Here is a 15,529-nt window from a genome sequence, read left to right on the forward strand (position 1 = left end):
CATGTAGTTTTTAATTATTTTGGGGATATTTCAGTTCCCGAGCAGCAGTATAATAATATGGTGTTCTACAGTTCGTCATGATTTGCATGCATTTTCATTATATCTGTTGCCAAATCCTTGGTATTCAAAAAACCACGGATGCTTTTCAGTCTGATGTATTCTACAAATAGTGGAGCATCTGGTATGTGCAAGGCACAGGGAGTACAACAGCGATGTTTTTCTTGTCCTTAATGAGTTGGAGCCCTAGTATGGAAGACATATATAGGAGCAGGTAATTTTCACATAATATAGTGATGCTTGTAATAAAAGAATGGGAACCCAAGGGAGGTCCCTGGAGATCAGAGGCCACTTCCTGAGGAGATGCGCAAGCCTGGAGACTGGATAGGATTTGTGGGAGGATACATAAGGATATGAAATGCGATTGAGTATAGAGAGCTGGAAGTAACTCATTGTTCCTAGAGCTTAAAATATAAAGCTTGGAAAAGAATTTGAAGATGGGACAAAGCCCAGACCTCTAGGGGTTTACGAGACAGCCTGTGCAGGTCAGACTTGACATATAGGCAGTGGTGGCTCACATGGTGGTAATGCAAGCAGACCTGTCCTAGATGGTCCCCATGGCTGCAGTTTAAAGGGTAGATTGAAGGGAATGTGATCAGGCTATGGTTAGGTAGATGTAATAGTTCAGAAGATAGTTTAAGAGTGTGAAGTAAGGTACTGTGGGTGAAGGTGGTGGGGGATGGACTGAGGCAGTAGAGGGAGGGGAAAGAAATGGCAAAATATGCATTGATTGGATGTGGGACAGAGAGAAGGGAAAGGAAGAGAGGAATCTAGCATGAGTCCCAGGTAACTTTGGATGCCCTCATTTTGTACTACAGAACTGAACTCTATGAAAATTGCTTTGGGACAAAGCCAGGTAGCCCCACCTATTCTCCCTTTGCTCACTGCCTGCTGCTTACCTGCTGAGAAAGCAGCTTCCTCCTGTGTGCTCTGCCAATTAGACCCAGATCAGCCACATTGGTAGTAAAGCCAAAAAGATGGGAGTGGGGGGGGTGCTTCTGGGGCCAGTTACACCATTGTAGCTCCTGCCAGCTTTAAATGGTGTTTAATTCCTGGCATAGTTGTCCTGGAAGTAAGCTTTTTTACCTTGTTTGGGAACCACTAGAGGGGAAATCTGTCCATGTTGGCCAGTGCCTTACAGATTCATCTGCCTGCTTGATGTCTGGAGAGTATTCTGCCATCAAGACCTTGAGACCCTGTTCCATGGTGCTTACTCTTCAGAGGGCAAAAGAACTACTCATGTCTGAAGTTTAAAGAATAGAGTCTCCTGTAGTGCCAGTGTTCTCACCTGTTCTGTATATCTGTGTTTTTCCTTCTGTTGACCTACAGACACAGATGAGAACTGCAGGCAACTATAAGGTGGGAACCTGGGAAACTTTTGAAAATTAGGACTTGGGTTCCAAGCTGCTGACTAACTGGTCATTCCAGGTTGCAGCTGTGATTAAGAACCACTGTTGTATTCTATTTCCTTAAGTTTTATTTGGAACTCAAGGAAAAGTTGCAAGAGTAAGGATTGTTTATATAAGGCCTAAATACCCTTTACCCAAATATACTTGAGACATTTTGTCCCATTTGTCATTTGTGTTCTTAAATGTGCTTGCTCTCTCTCTCTTTGCATAGATGGTGGCCTATTACCCTGGTAGTTCAGTGGGAATTTCCTAAGAATAAAGATAATCTCTGAAAATCACAAAACAGTTACTAAATTCAGGACATTTAACACTGATAAATAATCTCCCGTTCATATTTAGTTGACCTCATGATGTCCCTGAGAGAATTTCCCCCCCTGCAGTTCTGAACCTAGTCTAGGATTGGATACTGTGTTTAGTTATATGTCTCTTTGTTTTCCTTGAATCTGAAGCATTTCCATAGGTTTTTCTCTTGTGACAATGACATTCTGGAAGAATACACTCCCTTCTTTTGAACAGTTAGATTAGGTTTTGTGTTCCAGGTGGCTGAAACACTGCCTGTGTCTTCCTCTTGGGAGGCCCCAGTGTCGGTCTGCCTCCCTCCCCTTCCTCCTCAGTGATGTTAATTTTGATCACCTGGTCTAAATATGAACAGGAATTTTTAATATAAATGTTTATGTAAAAGGTGATTTACTAAAAGGAATTTCAAAAAGAGCTTGAAAACAGCCTAGCAGAAAATATCTAGGCTATTATAACTACCCCTAGAACTGAGGGAAAGGAAGATGATGAGGGAAACTAGAAACTCAGAAGTTCTCCCAAGGCCGAGATCTCTGAGGAGCAGCTGCCACAGACACACTGCCCTCCTCACTGGAGGTGCCACCACTGATCCATGGGAGCAGAGAACCATCACTATGGAGAATGCTGCTGGGACCCATGCCAAACCAGAGATAACAAAGGAAAAGTCTTCCATCTCCCTCCAGCCTCGCCATCCCTTCAGTGCTTCCTGTTGACCAGGTGGCAAAGGAGAAGTGTAGATTACAAAGTCCCAGCGTCTGTGTGACAACAAAAGGTAAGTGAGCTAAGACACAATAAGGTAATGCCTGGTATACTGGGTCAAGGCACTGTTCACCTTCTCCATGTTATAGTTTATATTTCCCCCCTTCCAACTAATAGACAGTCTCTGGAGACGTGGTTAAATATAAATATCCTGCTCCTCACCAGACTTCTCCCCATGTTTGGCAAACAGTGCTGGCAATCTATTTCTTTTGTGTGTGTGTGCCTTGCTGGGGATTCTCAGTTTCATGCATGGTAATCAAGCACTCACTCGACTGCTGAGCCTCATCCCAGCCCCTGCTTCAGCCTTTACCATGATGATTGCCAAAGGATATTTTTCCAGTCCAGCGCTCATGCTTCCTCAAATCCTCCCAGATCTGGACAGTGGGAGCCCCTTCAGTTCCTTCCTGTGTTTTCACGTTTTTTTTGCAGTCCTTTTGTCATTTCTGACATTTAAGATGTCCCAGGCTCATCCTGTACCCACTTATTACTCAGCCCTGGAATATGTGTTTCTCTGAGGATGCCTGGTCCCTGGCTCTGGGTGTACTCATTACTACTCAGTTGACAGGGAACTATCCTTTTAAAAAAGAATTGTCAACAAAAGTGGTGTTTTAAAAAATAAATGATACAGACATCTCTAAAGAACAAAGTCCCTGGGGTTGTGGCTCAAGTGGTAGAGTGTTTGCCTAGCACATGTGAGGCACTGGGTTCAATCCTCAGCACCACATTAAAAAAAATAAATAAAGATATTATGTCCACCTAAAACTAAAAAATAAACATTAAAAAAACAAAAAGAGGCCTGGGATGTGGCTCAAGCGGTAGCGTGCTCGCCTGGCATGCGTGCGGCCCAGGTTCGATCCTCAGCACCACATACAAACAAAGATGTTGTGTCTGCCGAAAACTAAAAAATAAATATTAAAAAAAAATAAAAATAAAAAACCAAAAAGAACAAAGTCTCCACAGATAAGTAAGATTATAAGTGGTGTGTGTCTTTCCAGACTCTTCACTGCATATCCAGAAATAGGCTTGGTGTTGGGTTTTGGTTTTGGTTTTAGTTGTTTGGATTTTATTCTATGTGCTCCTTTTTTTCCTCTATACAAAATAGCATGGTACTCTTTCTAGGTTGGACTTTTGGATTTCTCATTCCTTTTTAGTAGCTGCATGGATATGTTTTTTTAAAAATATTCATTTATTTTTAGTTGGACACAATACCTTTGTTTTGTTTATTTATTTTTATGGGGTGCTGAGGATTGAACCCAGGACCTCACCCGTGCTGGCGACTGCTCTACCACTGAGCCACAACCCCAGCCCCAGCTGCATGGGTATATTAATGCTATGATGAAACAATGTGCAATGGATGGATTGTAAGGCTGCTTCTAGCTTCACTGTGGTGAACACCTCTGTATAGTCACATGTCATTTCACTACAGAAATCCATTCTGAGAAATCCATTCTGAGAAACATGTTAGTAGTTGATTTTGTCATGCAAACATCATAGAATGTTCTTGTGCAAGGCTAGATAGCATGTGGCCCATCACCGGACATGACCTTTTGATACAGAAACTGTTAAAAAGATATAGGAGGCTGCTGCTACTGTTGAGTGAAATGATTTTCCTAATGAATTTCCTAGTGATCTGTAGGTGGTGTGTAGGAGCATCTACTTTCTGAGTGTGTTGGTCTTGTCTCCAGCATCCTTGGAATTCTTAAAAATGATTTTTGTTCTCTGTGGCTTTTTATTGCAATATCTGAGGTCTCCTGAGAGTGTTATATAATGATCCGAAGAAACCTAAGTTTACCCACTGAATCCTTTTGGACAGGGTTGAGAGCCTTTCTAGTTGTGAAGTTGACTCATGCAGATCCTGCTCTCCTGAATTTACCTAGCAAAGTAAAACAGATGTGATCATTACAATGGGGGGTAAAAAAAAAAGACTTGTTTATGTTTACATGCTCAGCGTCTGGCACATAGTAAACACTCATGGTCTGAAGTGAGTCACTGTGGTGTCATAAGAATATGGTTTTCAGACTTCCAAAAAATTGTAGCAGAAGAACTCATTAACCAGGAAGTTCCCAACCCTGGCTGCATATTGGAAATCACCAGGAGAATGTTAGAAATGTTTATATACAGACTGCAAAGATTTGGTTTCCATTTGTCTAAGGTGTGACCAAAACAGCATTTGTAAAAACTTCCGAGTTGATTCCACTGAGCAGCCAGGGCTGAGATCCACTGTACTGAACATAGTTTGAAATCTATATCCCCATGGTCCTGATAATCCTGTGAAGATGCTGAGCATGGCAGACCTGCTTGCCTGTGGTGACCCTGTTCTGGGATTGTGCAGCTCTTCACGTGGCAAAATGGGGAAATAGGCAGACATCCACGTTCAACCAGATCAAGCCAAACTGATAACCCTTATGCTCAGGTAGCTCAGCTAAAGGGAGTCGAAATTAGCTGCCGGATACCAGTGGCACACCTGATGTTTGGCCATGTGAGGCTTTGTTTCTCATCACCCTTAGGAAGGACTCACTGACTTCACCACAGCCATTCCAGAGGGCATACTGAGTGATGTGGAGTCTGCTACTCCCAAAGCTGCTGTTGATTTTATAGCCAATATTCAGGGGTTGTGGGCCTTGTTAAAAGGCTCATCGGTAGAGTGCTCACCTAGCATGTGCAAGACCCTGGGTTCGATCCTCAGCACCACATAAAAAATAAACAAAATAAAGGTATTGTGTCCAACTACAACTGAAAAATAAATATTTTTTAAAAAGTGGCAACCTCTTTTTTTTTTTAATAAGCATTTGACCATTATCTAATTTGGACTGTATGAAGAGATTGACTTGGATAGGGGCACATTGCACCCATCTAATCGATGACAAAACTGAGACCCAGAGAAATTGTGTTTTGCTTCATACCACCCAAGGAGGGGTGAGCTGGCTTCAGACCTTCTGTTCTGCCTTAAGAGGCCACTTTCCCTCCTCCATGCTCTCTGAGGGGCCCTCTGTCAGGAAAAGGATGCAGTTATTTATACACCCAATTACTCTCACACCAATCCCCTCTTTATCAAGCACTATCTCTTCTGGGAAGGCCATCCCCCGACCCATTCATTCCCAGCAGCTGAAGTTGTGACTTGGTGCACAGAAGAATGCAGAAAGCTTGCAGGGCTGATGAATCTTAGAATCATTTGTGGGTCGTTCCCCGACTTGTGACCCTGAGTTGCTTTTGTCTTTTTCCTCTGGCTGCCTAAATGACTGGAAAACAGGCTCTGTTATTTAACACTCTTTACCCATCACCCACTGGGGCCTACAGACACTGCAGCACCTGTCAGAGATGATGATAAATATCTAGGCCAAAGGTTTTTTAAAAAATATTTGTGAAGGAATGGGATGCTCAATCAAGATGGCAAGGTATTTTCAGGGAATAAATAAAGCACTTATACCCAACTTTCTATTCTCTTCTTTGCTTTTCACTGCCCACACATGACCTGAGCCCTGGGTTCCATCAGTGAGCTTGGCTGTCCCACCTCTCCTGGGCCTTCGCTCTGTCCCTGCTCCAAGTCCTACTCCAGCTCCACCTGGGAGAGGCTTCTGCCCATCTTTAAGCTCAGCTTGGAATTCATGTCCTCTCTTTCTAATCCTCCTGCCCCTATCTCACATCCCATAAGTTACCAGGACATCCTATCTCCTACATTCTTCCAGAATTGTTCTCCAGCCCAGTTGCCACTTTGCAAACAATCTACCATCCTCTGTGTTGGGACAACCTGCTCCTGGCCTCCTATCCCCCTCTTTCCATATTCAGTGGCTGCCTTGGATATAAGGGCTCAAAAGCATCTGCATTCCCCCTTTGGGAGAGTGAGCTCTTTGAGGGCAATCCTTCATTTTAGCAAGCACCACCCCACCCCATTATCATATAAGAGTCACAAGAATATCCTGGTTAGATTACTCTAGAGCTGCTTGATAGGCCTGGGACCTGGCTGAGTCTGACAAGACTTGAGGGGTATGTCCTGGGCAGTATTTCTAAGCCAGGCAGGCCTTTCTTTATTTTGGTACCGGGGATTGAACCCAGAGAAACTTATTAACTACTGAGCCACTTCCCCTTTTTATTTTTTGAGACAGGGTCTTGCTAAGTTGCTGAGGCTGGCTTTGAACTTGCAATCCTCCTGTCTCAGCCTCCTGAGCTGCAGGGGTTACAGGTGTGCACCACCACTCCTGGTCAGGTAAGTCTTTATTCACAGACTCTGCTCTCTTCAGGGGAGGAGATCAAGCGCCAGATTTTGATTCTCTTCAAACACCCCTATCTGCAGAGCTTGTGTGCGCTGGGGACAGGTGTGGTGTTTGCTTGACGCTCTAGCACAATGTGCTTGATGAAGGAAAATTATTTCAGGATGGACATACGCATCAAGTCTGACTTCTCAGAAGCCCAAGGTCCTTTCCCCTCTTGTCTCTCGCACCCTCTGGTAGAAAGCAGCAGTGGGTGACACCCAGCAGACCCAAAGCCTGCTTCCAGAGTCCTACACCTGCACCCTGGGGCTGCCTGGAACCCTCGCACCTCTGCCTGGCCCAGCACCACAGCCTTCTCACTGCATCGAGGCTTGCAAGGTAGCCACACCTGAGTCAGATGAGAGGCCACGACCTAAAGGCACTTTCATGCTCCAAAGAAGAAAGCCCATCCCCTCCTTCACTTCCTCTAGGCATCATAACTAACTCTGCCTTTTTAACCTGGCAATGAAGACGAGGGCATGATGATGGGCGTCTTGTGTTAAACACCAGAGTAGCCCCCTTTTACTGGCACTCTCCTTACCCTTTTCCTGGGGCACAGCTTGGTAAAGGTCTAATTTTTGCCTCTGGCACCTGACCTTTGCCTTGGCACGTGAGCTAAACCTCTGTATGCTGGTTGACAGGTGGATGCCAGGAGCCAGCGGGGAAGCCACAGGTCCGGGTGAGCTCCCGGGGGGTGTGCTCTGCTGTTGCCCGATTCTCTACCCTCAGGAACCTGATCTGCCCTTCCCAGCCCTCCTGAGGCTCCTCGATACCCTGCCTCATTATCCCATTTGTGCAAGGTGTGACTATCTCTCTGATACATTCCAGCGATGGGACCAGCAGAACCTGGGACTGGCTGGGGCCCTCAGTGACTTCTGCTGAAGATCTGTCCAGATGTGGCGGAGCTCTGTTCTCCAGACTCTTCTCCTCACTCCTTTTCCTCTGAATTGAGCATTTGGACACAGGAGTAAAAGGGACCCAGCAGACCCCCCCCCCTCCAAAAAAAAAAGAATGCATTTCTTTATTCCCTGTAGGAGAGACTTCTTTTTTTTTTTTTTTAATTTATTTTTTAGGTTTTTTTAGGTGGACATAATATCTTTTTTTTTTTTATTTTTATGTGGTTTTGAGGATCAAACCCAGCACCTCGCACGTGCCAGGCGAGTGCGCTACCGCTTGAGCCACATCCCCAGCCCGGAGAGACTTCTTGAATGTGACACCATCTCCGTCGCATCCCCAGCAGGGGCAGGCCCATTCAGACCCCACAAGACCAGGGCAGTTTTAGGGGACACTCCTGGCAGGGCAGGTCCTGGCGAGGAGCTGCTGGTTCTTCCTCAGAGCTTCTCCAGGTAGGACCCAGGGACAAAACCACGCTGCCCATTCCGTTCCACTGTCCACCAGCCATCCTCCCCTTCCAGGATGACTGCCAGGATGTCCCCTGCAGACATGTCCAGCTCATCGGAGTTCTGAGCAAGAGATGGAACGAGCATGAGACTGGAGGGGCAGCTGGGAGGGCTCTGGTCTGGCATCCCCTGCCCCAGCAGGAAATGTGAGCCAGGCTCCCAGGGTGGACCGCACCTGAGACATGCCCATGCCTCTTGGAACAGTCCCTTTGGGGATGTCCTCTTCAAATTGTCACCAGAGGCACCCCAGCCTGGTCTTCTCCCACTCTGCTCCAACCACTGGAGCACATCAGGAGTCAGCTGCTTGCCTTACCCCAAACCTAAGGGGACACTCACTCCAAAGCTCACCACTGCTGAGCCCAGAGAATCCCCACCGCCCCCTCATACAAGCACCTATCATTCTCTTGGCTGCCCTTGCCAAAGCCTGCCAAAATCTGCATCCCTGAGTGGCCTCAGTGGGTGCGACCCACACTTGGCCTGCCTCGCTGTGAGGGATGGCTCTGGTTTCCAGTTCTGCACCCTTGCCTTGATACACGGAGCAGATTGGGCTCTGGAAATCTCAGCAGGGCTGCCCCTACCCATCCTCTCCCCACAGACATCAGAAGACCAGCCACAGCACAGTAGAAGGATTCATTCTGGCCTTGGTGTTCTCTGCACCCATGGATGCAGAGAACAAGGCCCTGACTCAAGAGTGCACACCCTGACCCTAAAACCATTACCTACCCCAGCTCTGTCAGCCTGCATGGATGACTTTTATACATGTGTGCAGATTTGAGCAGACATGAGCTCTTGTACCTATTTGCCATATTCAGCAGATGTATGCTGTCTCTACTGTCTTAAGTAGAGAGTGCTGTTCTAAGGGTTCATACCCCAGCACATTTCCAGGTATACACATGTGCCCTCCTGAGCAGGGGAGGAAGGCAAAGGCCTCACCTGTGCCGTGTAGTCATAGAGCGCCCTGTAGTCCTGGGCTGGTGGGGCAGCGTTTCCCAGGGTCTCCTGCACTGCAATGTCTGCGTAGACGACTTCACTCCGCTCAGGGGCAGGTGTCAGGGTCTCTATGGAGGCCAAGATCAGAGTGAGGCCTGGACCCTGCCCCTTTAGAAGAATTATGGTCCCTGGAGGCCCCGTTGGCATGGAGTTTAGGCTTGGCCCTGCCTTTCCACTATCCCTTTTGCTGTTGGAGGGTATACCTTTTCCCTTTGGGGGCCTCAGTGGCCCCAGCTATGCCATATAGGAGTCCTTTCCCCTGGGGTCACAGTGTCTGGGGACCTCCCACATCACCCTCAGTTACCAGCAGGAGCTTGCAGGGATGTGGTCTTGGGACTTCCATGCAGCAGCCCAGAGAATCTTGGGGGAGGGAAGAAAGAGGATCAGTCCGGTCTGTTTGTCTGATTCTTAAGGCCCCACCGCTAAAGGAAGAACTCGCAAAGTTCTGAGAGTTCTCTGCCTCCAGGGATCCCCAAGGGGTGTTCACCGTGGCCCTTCCTTCCTGGCAACACACTCCCACAACCCCATGCTAGATCATCTCAGCACCTGTTCCATGCAGGGCCCTGTGAGGGTTCTAAGAAAATGCTCAGGTCTCCATACCCGCCAAGTCCTGGACTACACTCCGGCCTTCCTGCTGTGGCAGGATCTGCCCTTCAAAGTTCAACCCAAACATGCCACGCTGGCATCTTCACCAGCCTGGGCCAAGCCAGCCCACTTCCTCTTGGCCCCACAGTAACTGGATCCAGATGGTATATAGGACCTGGCACCTGACAGCCAGGCCAGGGAAAGGACACTACCCAGGAGAATTCTCCAGGTGCACAGGTTTTGGGCTCCTGCTGAAGAGAGTCACCTAAGGCACCAACCCAGGCTCACAGTGTGGCCAACGGGACAAGGAAGCCAGTATGAGGCCTACCTAGGGCTTTGCATGCAGTCGCTAGTGAGTAATTGGGGTGTAACTAATTGTTTAATACTTGGGTTCCCTTGGGCCAAGGGTTCCATAAGACTGGATTGAGGCTGTTGTGTCTCCACAGGGCACCCAGCACCTGAGCAGCCCCAGATGCAAAGTGGGTGCTCTGCTGCCGGTGGCAGCAGAGGCCCAGCCCACTCCTGACCCACTGCTCTTACCCCTGCTCTGCATCCCAGCCACTGACACCCATTTGATGCCTCACCTCTTTATCATGCCACAGGATGGTGGTATGCCAGGGCTGCCAGATGACGGGGTGACCTCCCGGTCATAGTAGTTCTGGTAGGGCACCGGAGCTGCAGACAAGCAAGCCTGTGAGGCCCACGGTGGCGAAGGCAGGCAGAACCTGTGTCGCTCGACACCCCAACCTGTCCTCAGAGACCCAGAGTAGGGTCCCCCTTTTCCACTCTTGCCCTGGCCCATCCTGTTGCTCCCATGAGAGTCCCCCACTGTTGGTGCCACTGAGATTGCCATGGATATTTTGAACTATGATTTAGGGACCAAAAGGGCTGAGCTGAAGACTCAACAGAGCCTCACCATCCTAACCTCCCTTATAAGATCTCTGGTCCCTCCTTAATTCTGGTCTTCTTTTGTCTCAGAGGAGTCAGCAGGCCAGAGACCCAGCCTAGAGATTACCGTCCCCTCCTTTAACTCCTCCTCCCACAAAGGAGCCATGAGCCATCGCAGCACTGTCCTGGCTCAAGGGATCCTTGGCTAAACCCTTGCTGTCCTAGGAGTGGGCCTTACCTGGGGGCTCAGTGCCTGTGCTCTTGGCCTGGATGAAGCCATTGATATCGGTGTCCACGCTGCAGCCTTCAAGTGTCAGCCGCACTTCCTCATAGAGCTAGGGGCAGGAAAGAGCAGAGACCGTGTGGCCAGGCTTCACCGCAGTGCCCACACTTTGTGGGTCTGAACTCTGGCCAGGGACCCTGTCAGTGCCTGAAATGAGGGACGTTGGGATATAACCCAGAGAGGATAAATCCCTGGTAACAGCTTCCTGTGTCCTCCTTTCTTTTTTTTTTTTTTTTTAATTTATTTTTTTTTATTTATTATTTATTTATTTTTTTGTTTTTTTTCTGTGTCCTCCTTTCTCAAGGAACTATGCAAAGGACTTAATTCACCCTGCCCTCTGAGGCACACACTATTTCCCTATTTTATAGATGAGGAAACTGAGAAGGGATATGTCACAAGAATGCAATGCAGCTAGGCTTTGGATCTTGATGAGGGAGTCGAGCTCACACTTCTTCCACTGCCATGAAGAGGCCATCAGGTGGGTACATATCATTTAGAAAACAAACACCTAAAGGTCTGTGTGGAGGCCGAGATCAGAGTGATCTGGACCTTGCCTCAGGAGGGGGCAGGCAAGGAACAGCAGCTGGCCTCCAGGCTGCCCCAAGAGAGCATGAGACTCAGGCCCCTTTCACAGAGTGGCAGCACTCTGCTGGGGTATAGTCAGGTCTTCCTGGAGACAGGGACAGGGGTGGGGCAGAGGAGCAACTGGACCTGGTCTTCTGCAAGCACCAGGCCTGCAGTGGAGCCATGGGGTCCTCTAGACCCTTTGCAAAGAACTGTGTCTACCTGCTCTCCCCACCCCCAGCTGCCTCCACACTCCCCACCCTGAGCAGGAGGGTGCTCTAGCTGCAAGAGCAGAGCCAGGCACTCTGGAGAGCATGGGGACAGGGAGCAGATGGCAGAAGCCAGCATAACCACAAAAGCAGGGGCTTGCAGCCCTGTCTGGGCTGTGCAGGAAGCAGAGGCTGAAGTCCGAGACTCCCAGGCCAGAGCTTGGCTCACAGAGGATCAAGTGTCTGCTCACTGGCTTAGATGGACCTGGGCATGCAGGTGTGTGGCCTGGGCCCGCAGCCTGTGTCCCCCATTGCAAACGGAAGGGCACCCATCCCTGCTGTTTGAGGCCACAGGTTGGGGATAGTATTCATTCATTCACCCACTCCTTGCACCCTACCCCTGTGTCCTGAAACCCCACCTCATCATCCTTGACGCACTGCATGGAGAGCTGGTTGCAGTGCACCCACAGGGCGTTGCGGAGAATGGTCAGCCGGTCAAATTCCTGCAGCTGGAAGGCCTGGGGAGAAGGAGGAAGTGAGGAGGAGCTGCAGGGCCAGGCAGGCCCCACTCAGCTCAGCTGAGGCTGACCAGTGGGCAAGCTCTGCTGGCTACCAAGTCTAAAGGGAAGGCCTCCTGTGGGTCCCCACCCCTGTGGCAGTCCTGGGCTGCTGGGAGGGAGGCTGAGCTGCCTCGGGGATTCCCGCCCGCAGCTTCCCTCCAGACCCCACCACACACTGGATGAAGTCCCGGGGAAGGGCAGCAAGAGGCGCACAGGATGTGGTCCATCAGCGGGGCCCTGGGCACAAAGCCAGGTGGTGAACACCCCGGGATAAGACCCAGCTCTGGGCCTAGTGAGTGAGCAGATGAGGGGGTGAATGAATGAATACTATCCCCAACCTGCGGCCTCAAACAGCAGGGATGGGTGCCCTTCCGTTTGCAATGGGGGACACAGGCTGCAGGCCCAGGCCACTTACCTCACAGGTGGTCCGGTGCTCCTGCTCCCACTCACCCCGCACCTTCTCCAGCTGCTCAATGTTTTGCCTGTACACTCGCTCTGGAAGCACAGGCAACCCTCAGGGAAACTGAGTGACCTGGACTCCCCATGTCCCCAGAACAGGAGCTCCTCCACACCTTTACTCCCACAGAGCCCCCTCCCCCACATCCTTCAGTCCCGCGGGCCTGCCTGGCTGCTGCTGGGCTCATCTGAACACCTGTCAGGGACCCCCCCACATATAGCCCTTTTCAGGGTGACTTGGCTCCCCTACTGTGCTATGGGTGCTGGAGTGGACCCCCAGGGACACAAGTTCAAAGTCCCAGCCGCTTGCCCTCCCCAAATCCCACCCCCTCACTTTCCAGGAAACAGTTTTGAAGAGGGCAGGCGGGTGCTGGAGGGGTGGGGACCCTGCAGGCTTGGGTCATGACCCCCACCCCCATATCCCTCGGGTCACCTGGTCCCCCAACCAAGGGCCCACCAGGTGTTAGAGAGGCCATGCAGAAGGGAGAGCACCTTCCTGAGGCAGGGAGGAGATGGCTCTGTCCTAGGTTTTTCAGCAGGGACAAGGGGCAGTAGGGGGATAGAGAGGCCAGGGCCAGGGAGGGCTGGGTGTGTGCATGTGTGCAGGAGAGAGAAATGAGGGGCCTGTCTCCTGGCCCTGCAAGTCCCAGGCTCTGGAGCCGGACGGTCTCTGTTCCCTTGTAGTCACCACCATTTACTGGCTGATGACCTTGGACAAGTTACCTAAATTCTTTGTGCCTCAGTTTCCTTGTCTGCTAAAAAGGGGGACAAACCACAGCCACCTCATAGGTGGAGTGAGGATTAAATGTGCAAAGCGGCAGGAACAGCCTCTGCACAAGTGCAGGGTGGCACCCATGTGACTCATGGAGCACACTCAGGTGGAGCACACGTCCCCAGATGAGGAACAAGTTTGGTGAGGAGGATTGGCCAGGCCACCACGCCAGCCTGAGGATGGGGCCAGGGTGCACATACCTGCCTCGGTGGCTGAGTCCTTGCATTGTTTGGCCTTGTTCTGGCTCTGAGGAGACAGGGAGAGCAGCACTGAGCCCAGCCCTTGGGCTCCAACACTACCCTGGCTACTCAGAAGTGACTGTCACACCTTCTCTGGCCATCTAGGGTCAGGAATGAACCAGGGACAAATTCCATCATTCACCGGCAGCCTCACCCCATCAAAGGGTTCCCATGACTAAAAACAGAAACCTGCAGCCCATCAAGATACTCCTGAAAAGCAGAAGTCAAGACCATGGGGAGGGCAGGTCAGGCCAGGCCGAGCCCTATGTGGCCTCTGCTGGACCCACAGGCTGGGACTCAGGCTTTGGCCCTTGACTTGCTGTCCTCACACACCTACAAGACCCTGCCCTCCCGGGCCTCAGCTCTCCCGTCTGCACATCTGGGTGATGTGATTTTGGTCCTGGTGTCTCTGACACGACCCATAGGCTAGACCAGTCAAGAGCTTGAACTCTGGACAACTTGGGTTTGGATCCCTTCTCTGCAGTTCTGGCTCTGAGATCTGGACAAATCACTCACCATCCTGGAATTCAGTTTTCTCTGTGTGACTGGGGACTACGGAGTCCCTCTCCAAGGATTGTCTGAGGGGTAGCTCTTCCCCATCTGTGAACTTGGGGCCTGAGCTGCAGAGAGCCTGCTCTGAGGAATGGGTCCTTGGGCGCAGCCGGGAGATGGCAAAGGGGATCAAGATGACCTGTCTGTCCATGACCTGAGAGTCTGGAAAACCTATTACATAGATGCCAAGACTCAGGGTCAGAGAAGGGTGGGCAGCTGGTGTGTCCTGGATGCAGACTTTGCCTGGGGATGTCTGTAGCCCCAGCCTGGTGACACCACACAGCCCCAGTGGCCCCACGCACCTTCTCTACTTGCTTCTGGTGGCCAGTGGCACTGATGCGCTCGAAGGCCTGCTCAGCATCGTCTGCGTCCCGACACTTCTGCTCGTATGTCCTCTTGGACTAGGATTGTGAAGGGGAGTGACTTGCAGGGCCCCACAGTCCTTCTCTGTGTCCCCCAGATTGAGGCTCCCTGACCCCAGCCCACCTTTTCCCTGGCGGGGGTGAGGGGCTGGGGCTAGAACAGGACGTCCCCATCAGGGACTGGGATCTTGGGGTTGGCAATGGAGACGGAGGAGGGGACTGCTGGCAGTATTGCTGCAGGCTCTGTTTACTGGGGACAGAGGCCCTGCCTGCCCATGGCCCAGCCTTTTTGTCCCCGAAGGGACCTGTGCCACTACACTACACCTTTTCACCTGATGCCCTCTTGGGTACCCTTCTCCCCCTTCCTGCCCAGTGTCCTCCGGACACTGCTCAGGGATCCCTCCACCCTGCTCTCCTGGGGTCCTCAGCTGACCGTGGATTACCCTGTGAGCAACTGCAGGACCGCCCCTCTGGCCTTCAGCCTGAACCCCCCAAGGGGCAAGGCCCCAGCCTCACACGCACCTCCATGGCCTTCTTGTAGAGTGACAGCTTGCTCTTCTGAACACGGTCCATGACGGCCTCGTACTGCAGGGGACACGAGGCTCTGAGCAGGGGGCCACAGCCTCAGCACGCTCCCCTAGGCCAAGAGGAGGGGTTGTCCCTAGGATGAGGCGGAGCATCCTCTCCGGGCTCTAGGGCGTTGATGGGATGCCCTCCATCTCCCAGAGCTGCCCCTTCACAGTCACCCTCAGAATGGAATGCCAAGGCCACCGTGGCCTGGCTGCAGAGTCCAGCCGGGGCTTCAACTCTAGCCAGAGAACTTGCACCCACCCACATTCTTCATTTGCAGGCCCCCGAGCACATCCCAGTTGCTCACACAGTGAGCACATACTGGCACACACG

The 15,529-nt window shown here is 50.9% G+C and overlaps 1 protein-coding gene across 3 annotated transcripts in view; it reads right to left on the reverse strand.

Moving 5' to 3' along the window:
- Positions 1 to 7,813: 7,813 nt before the first annotated feature.
- The window catches only part of Pstpip1 (proline-serine-threonine phosphatase interacting protein 1), a 41,709-nt gene continuing 33,993 nt past the window's right edge, over positions 7,814 to 15,529 (reverse strand). Inside the window, exons 6-15 of one of the 3 annotated variants that reach the window (XM_027923534.2) lie at positions 15,149 to 15,211; positions 14,567 to 14,665; positions 13,674 to 13,719; positions 12,661 to 12,740; positions 12,105 to 12,203; positions 10,868 to 10,964; positions 10,326 to 10,416; positions 9,461 to 9,516; positions 9,100 to 9,224; positions 7,814 to 8,229 (exon numbers count right to left, since the gene is read on the reverse strand). In XM_027923534.2, coding sequence (XP_027779335.1) covers positions 8,098 to 8,229; positions 9,100 to 9,224; positions 9,461 to 9,516; positions 10,326 to 10,416; positions 10,868 to 10,964; positions 12,105 to 12,203; positions 12,661 to 12,740; positions 13,674 to 13,719; positions 14,567 to 14,665; positions 15,149 to 15,211 — 888 coding nt within the window. In that variant the 3' untranslated portion in view covers positions 7,814 to 8,097. Of the gene's footprint in view, positions 8,230 to 9,099; positions 9,252 to 9,460; positions 9,517 to 10,325; positions 10,417 to 10,867; positions 10,965 to 12,104; positions 12,204 to 12,660; positions 12,741 to 13,673; positions 13,720 to 14,566; positions 14,666 to 15,148; positions 15,212 to 15,529 lie in introns of all 3 variants that reach the window. The other 2 variants (XM_071608492.1, XM_027923538.2) reach the window with 2 other exon arrangements.

The sequence above is a fragment of the Marmota flaviventris genome, chromosome 2 (genome assembly GCF_047511675.1).
Source record: "Marmota flaviventris isolate mMarFla1 chromosome 2, mMarFla1.hap1, whole genome shotgun sequence".
Classification (NCBI taxonomy): domain Eukaryota; kingdom Metazoa; phylum Chordata; class Mammalia; order Rodentia; family Sciuridae; genus Marmota; species Marmota flaviventris.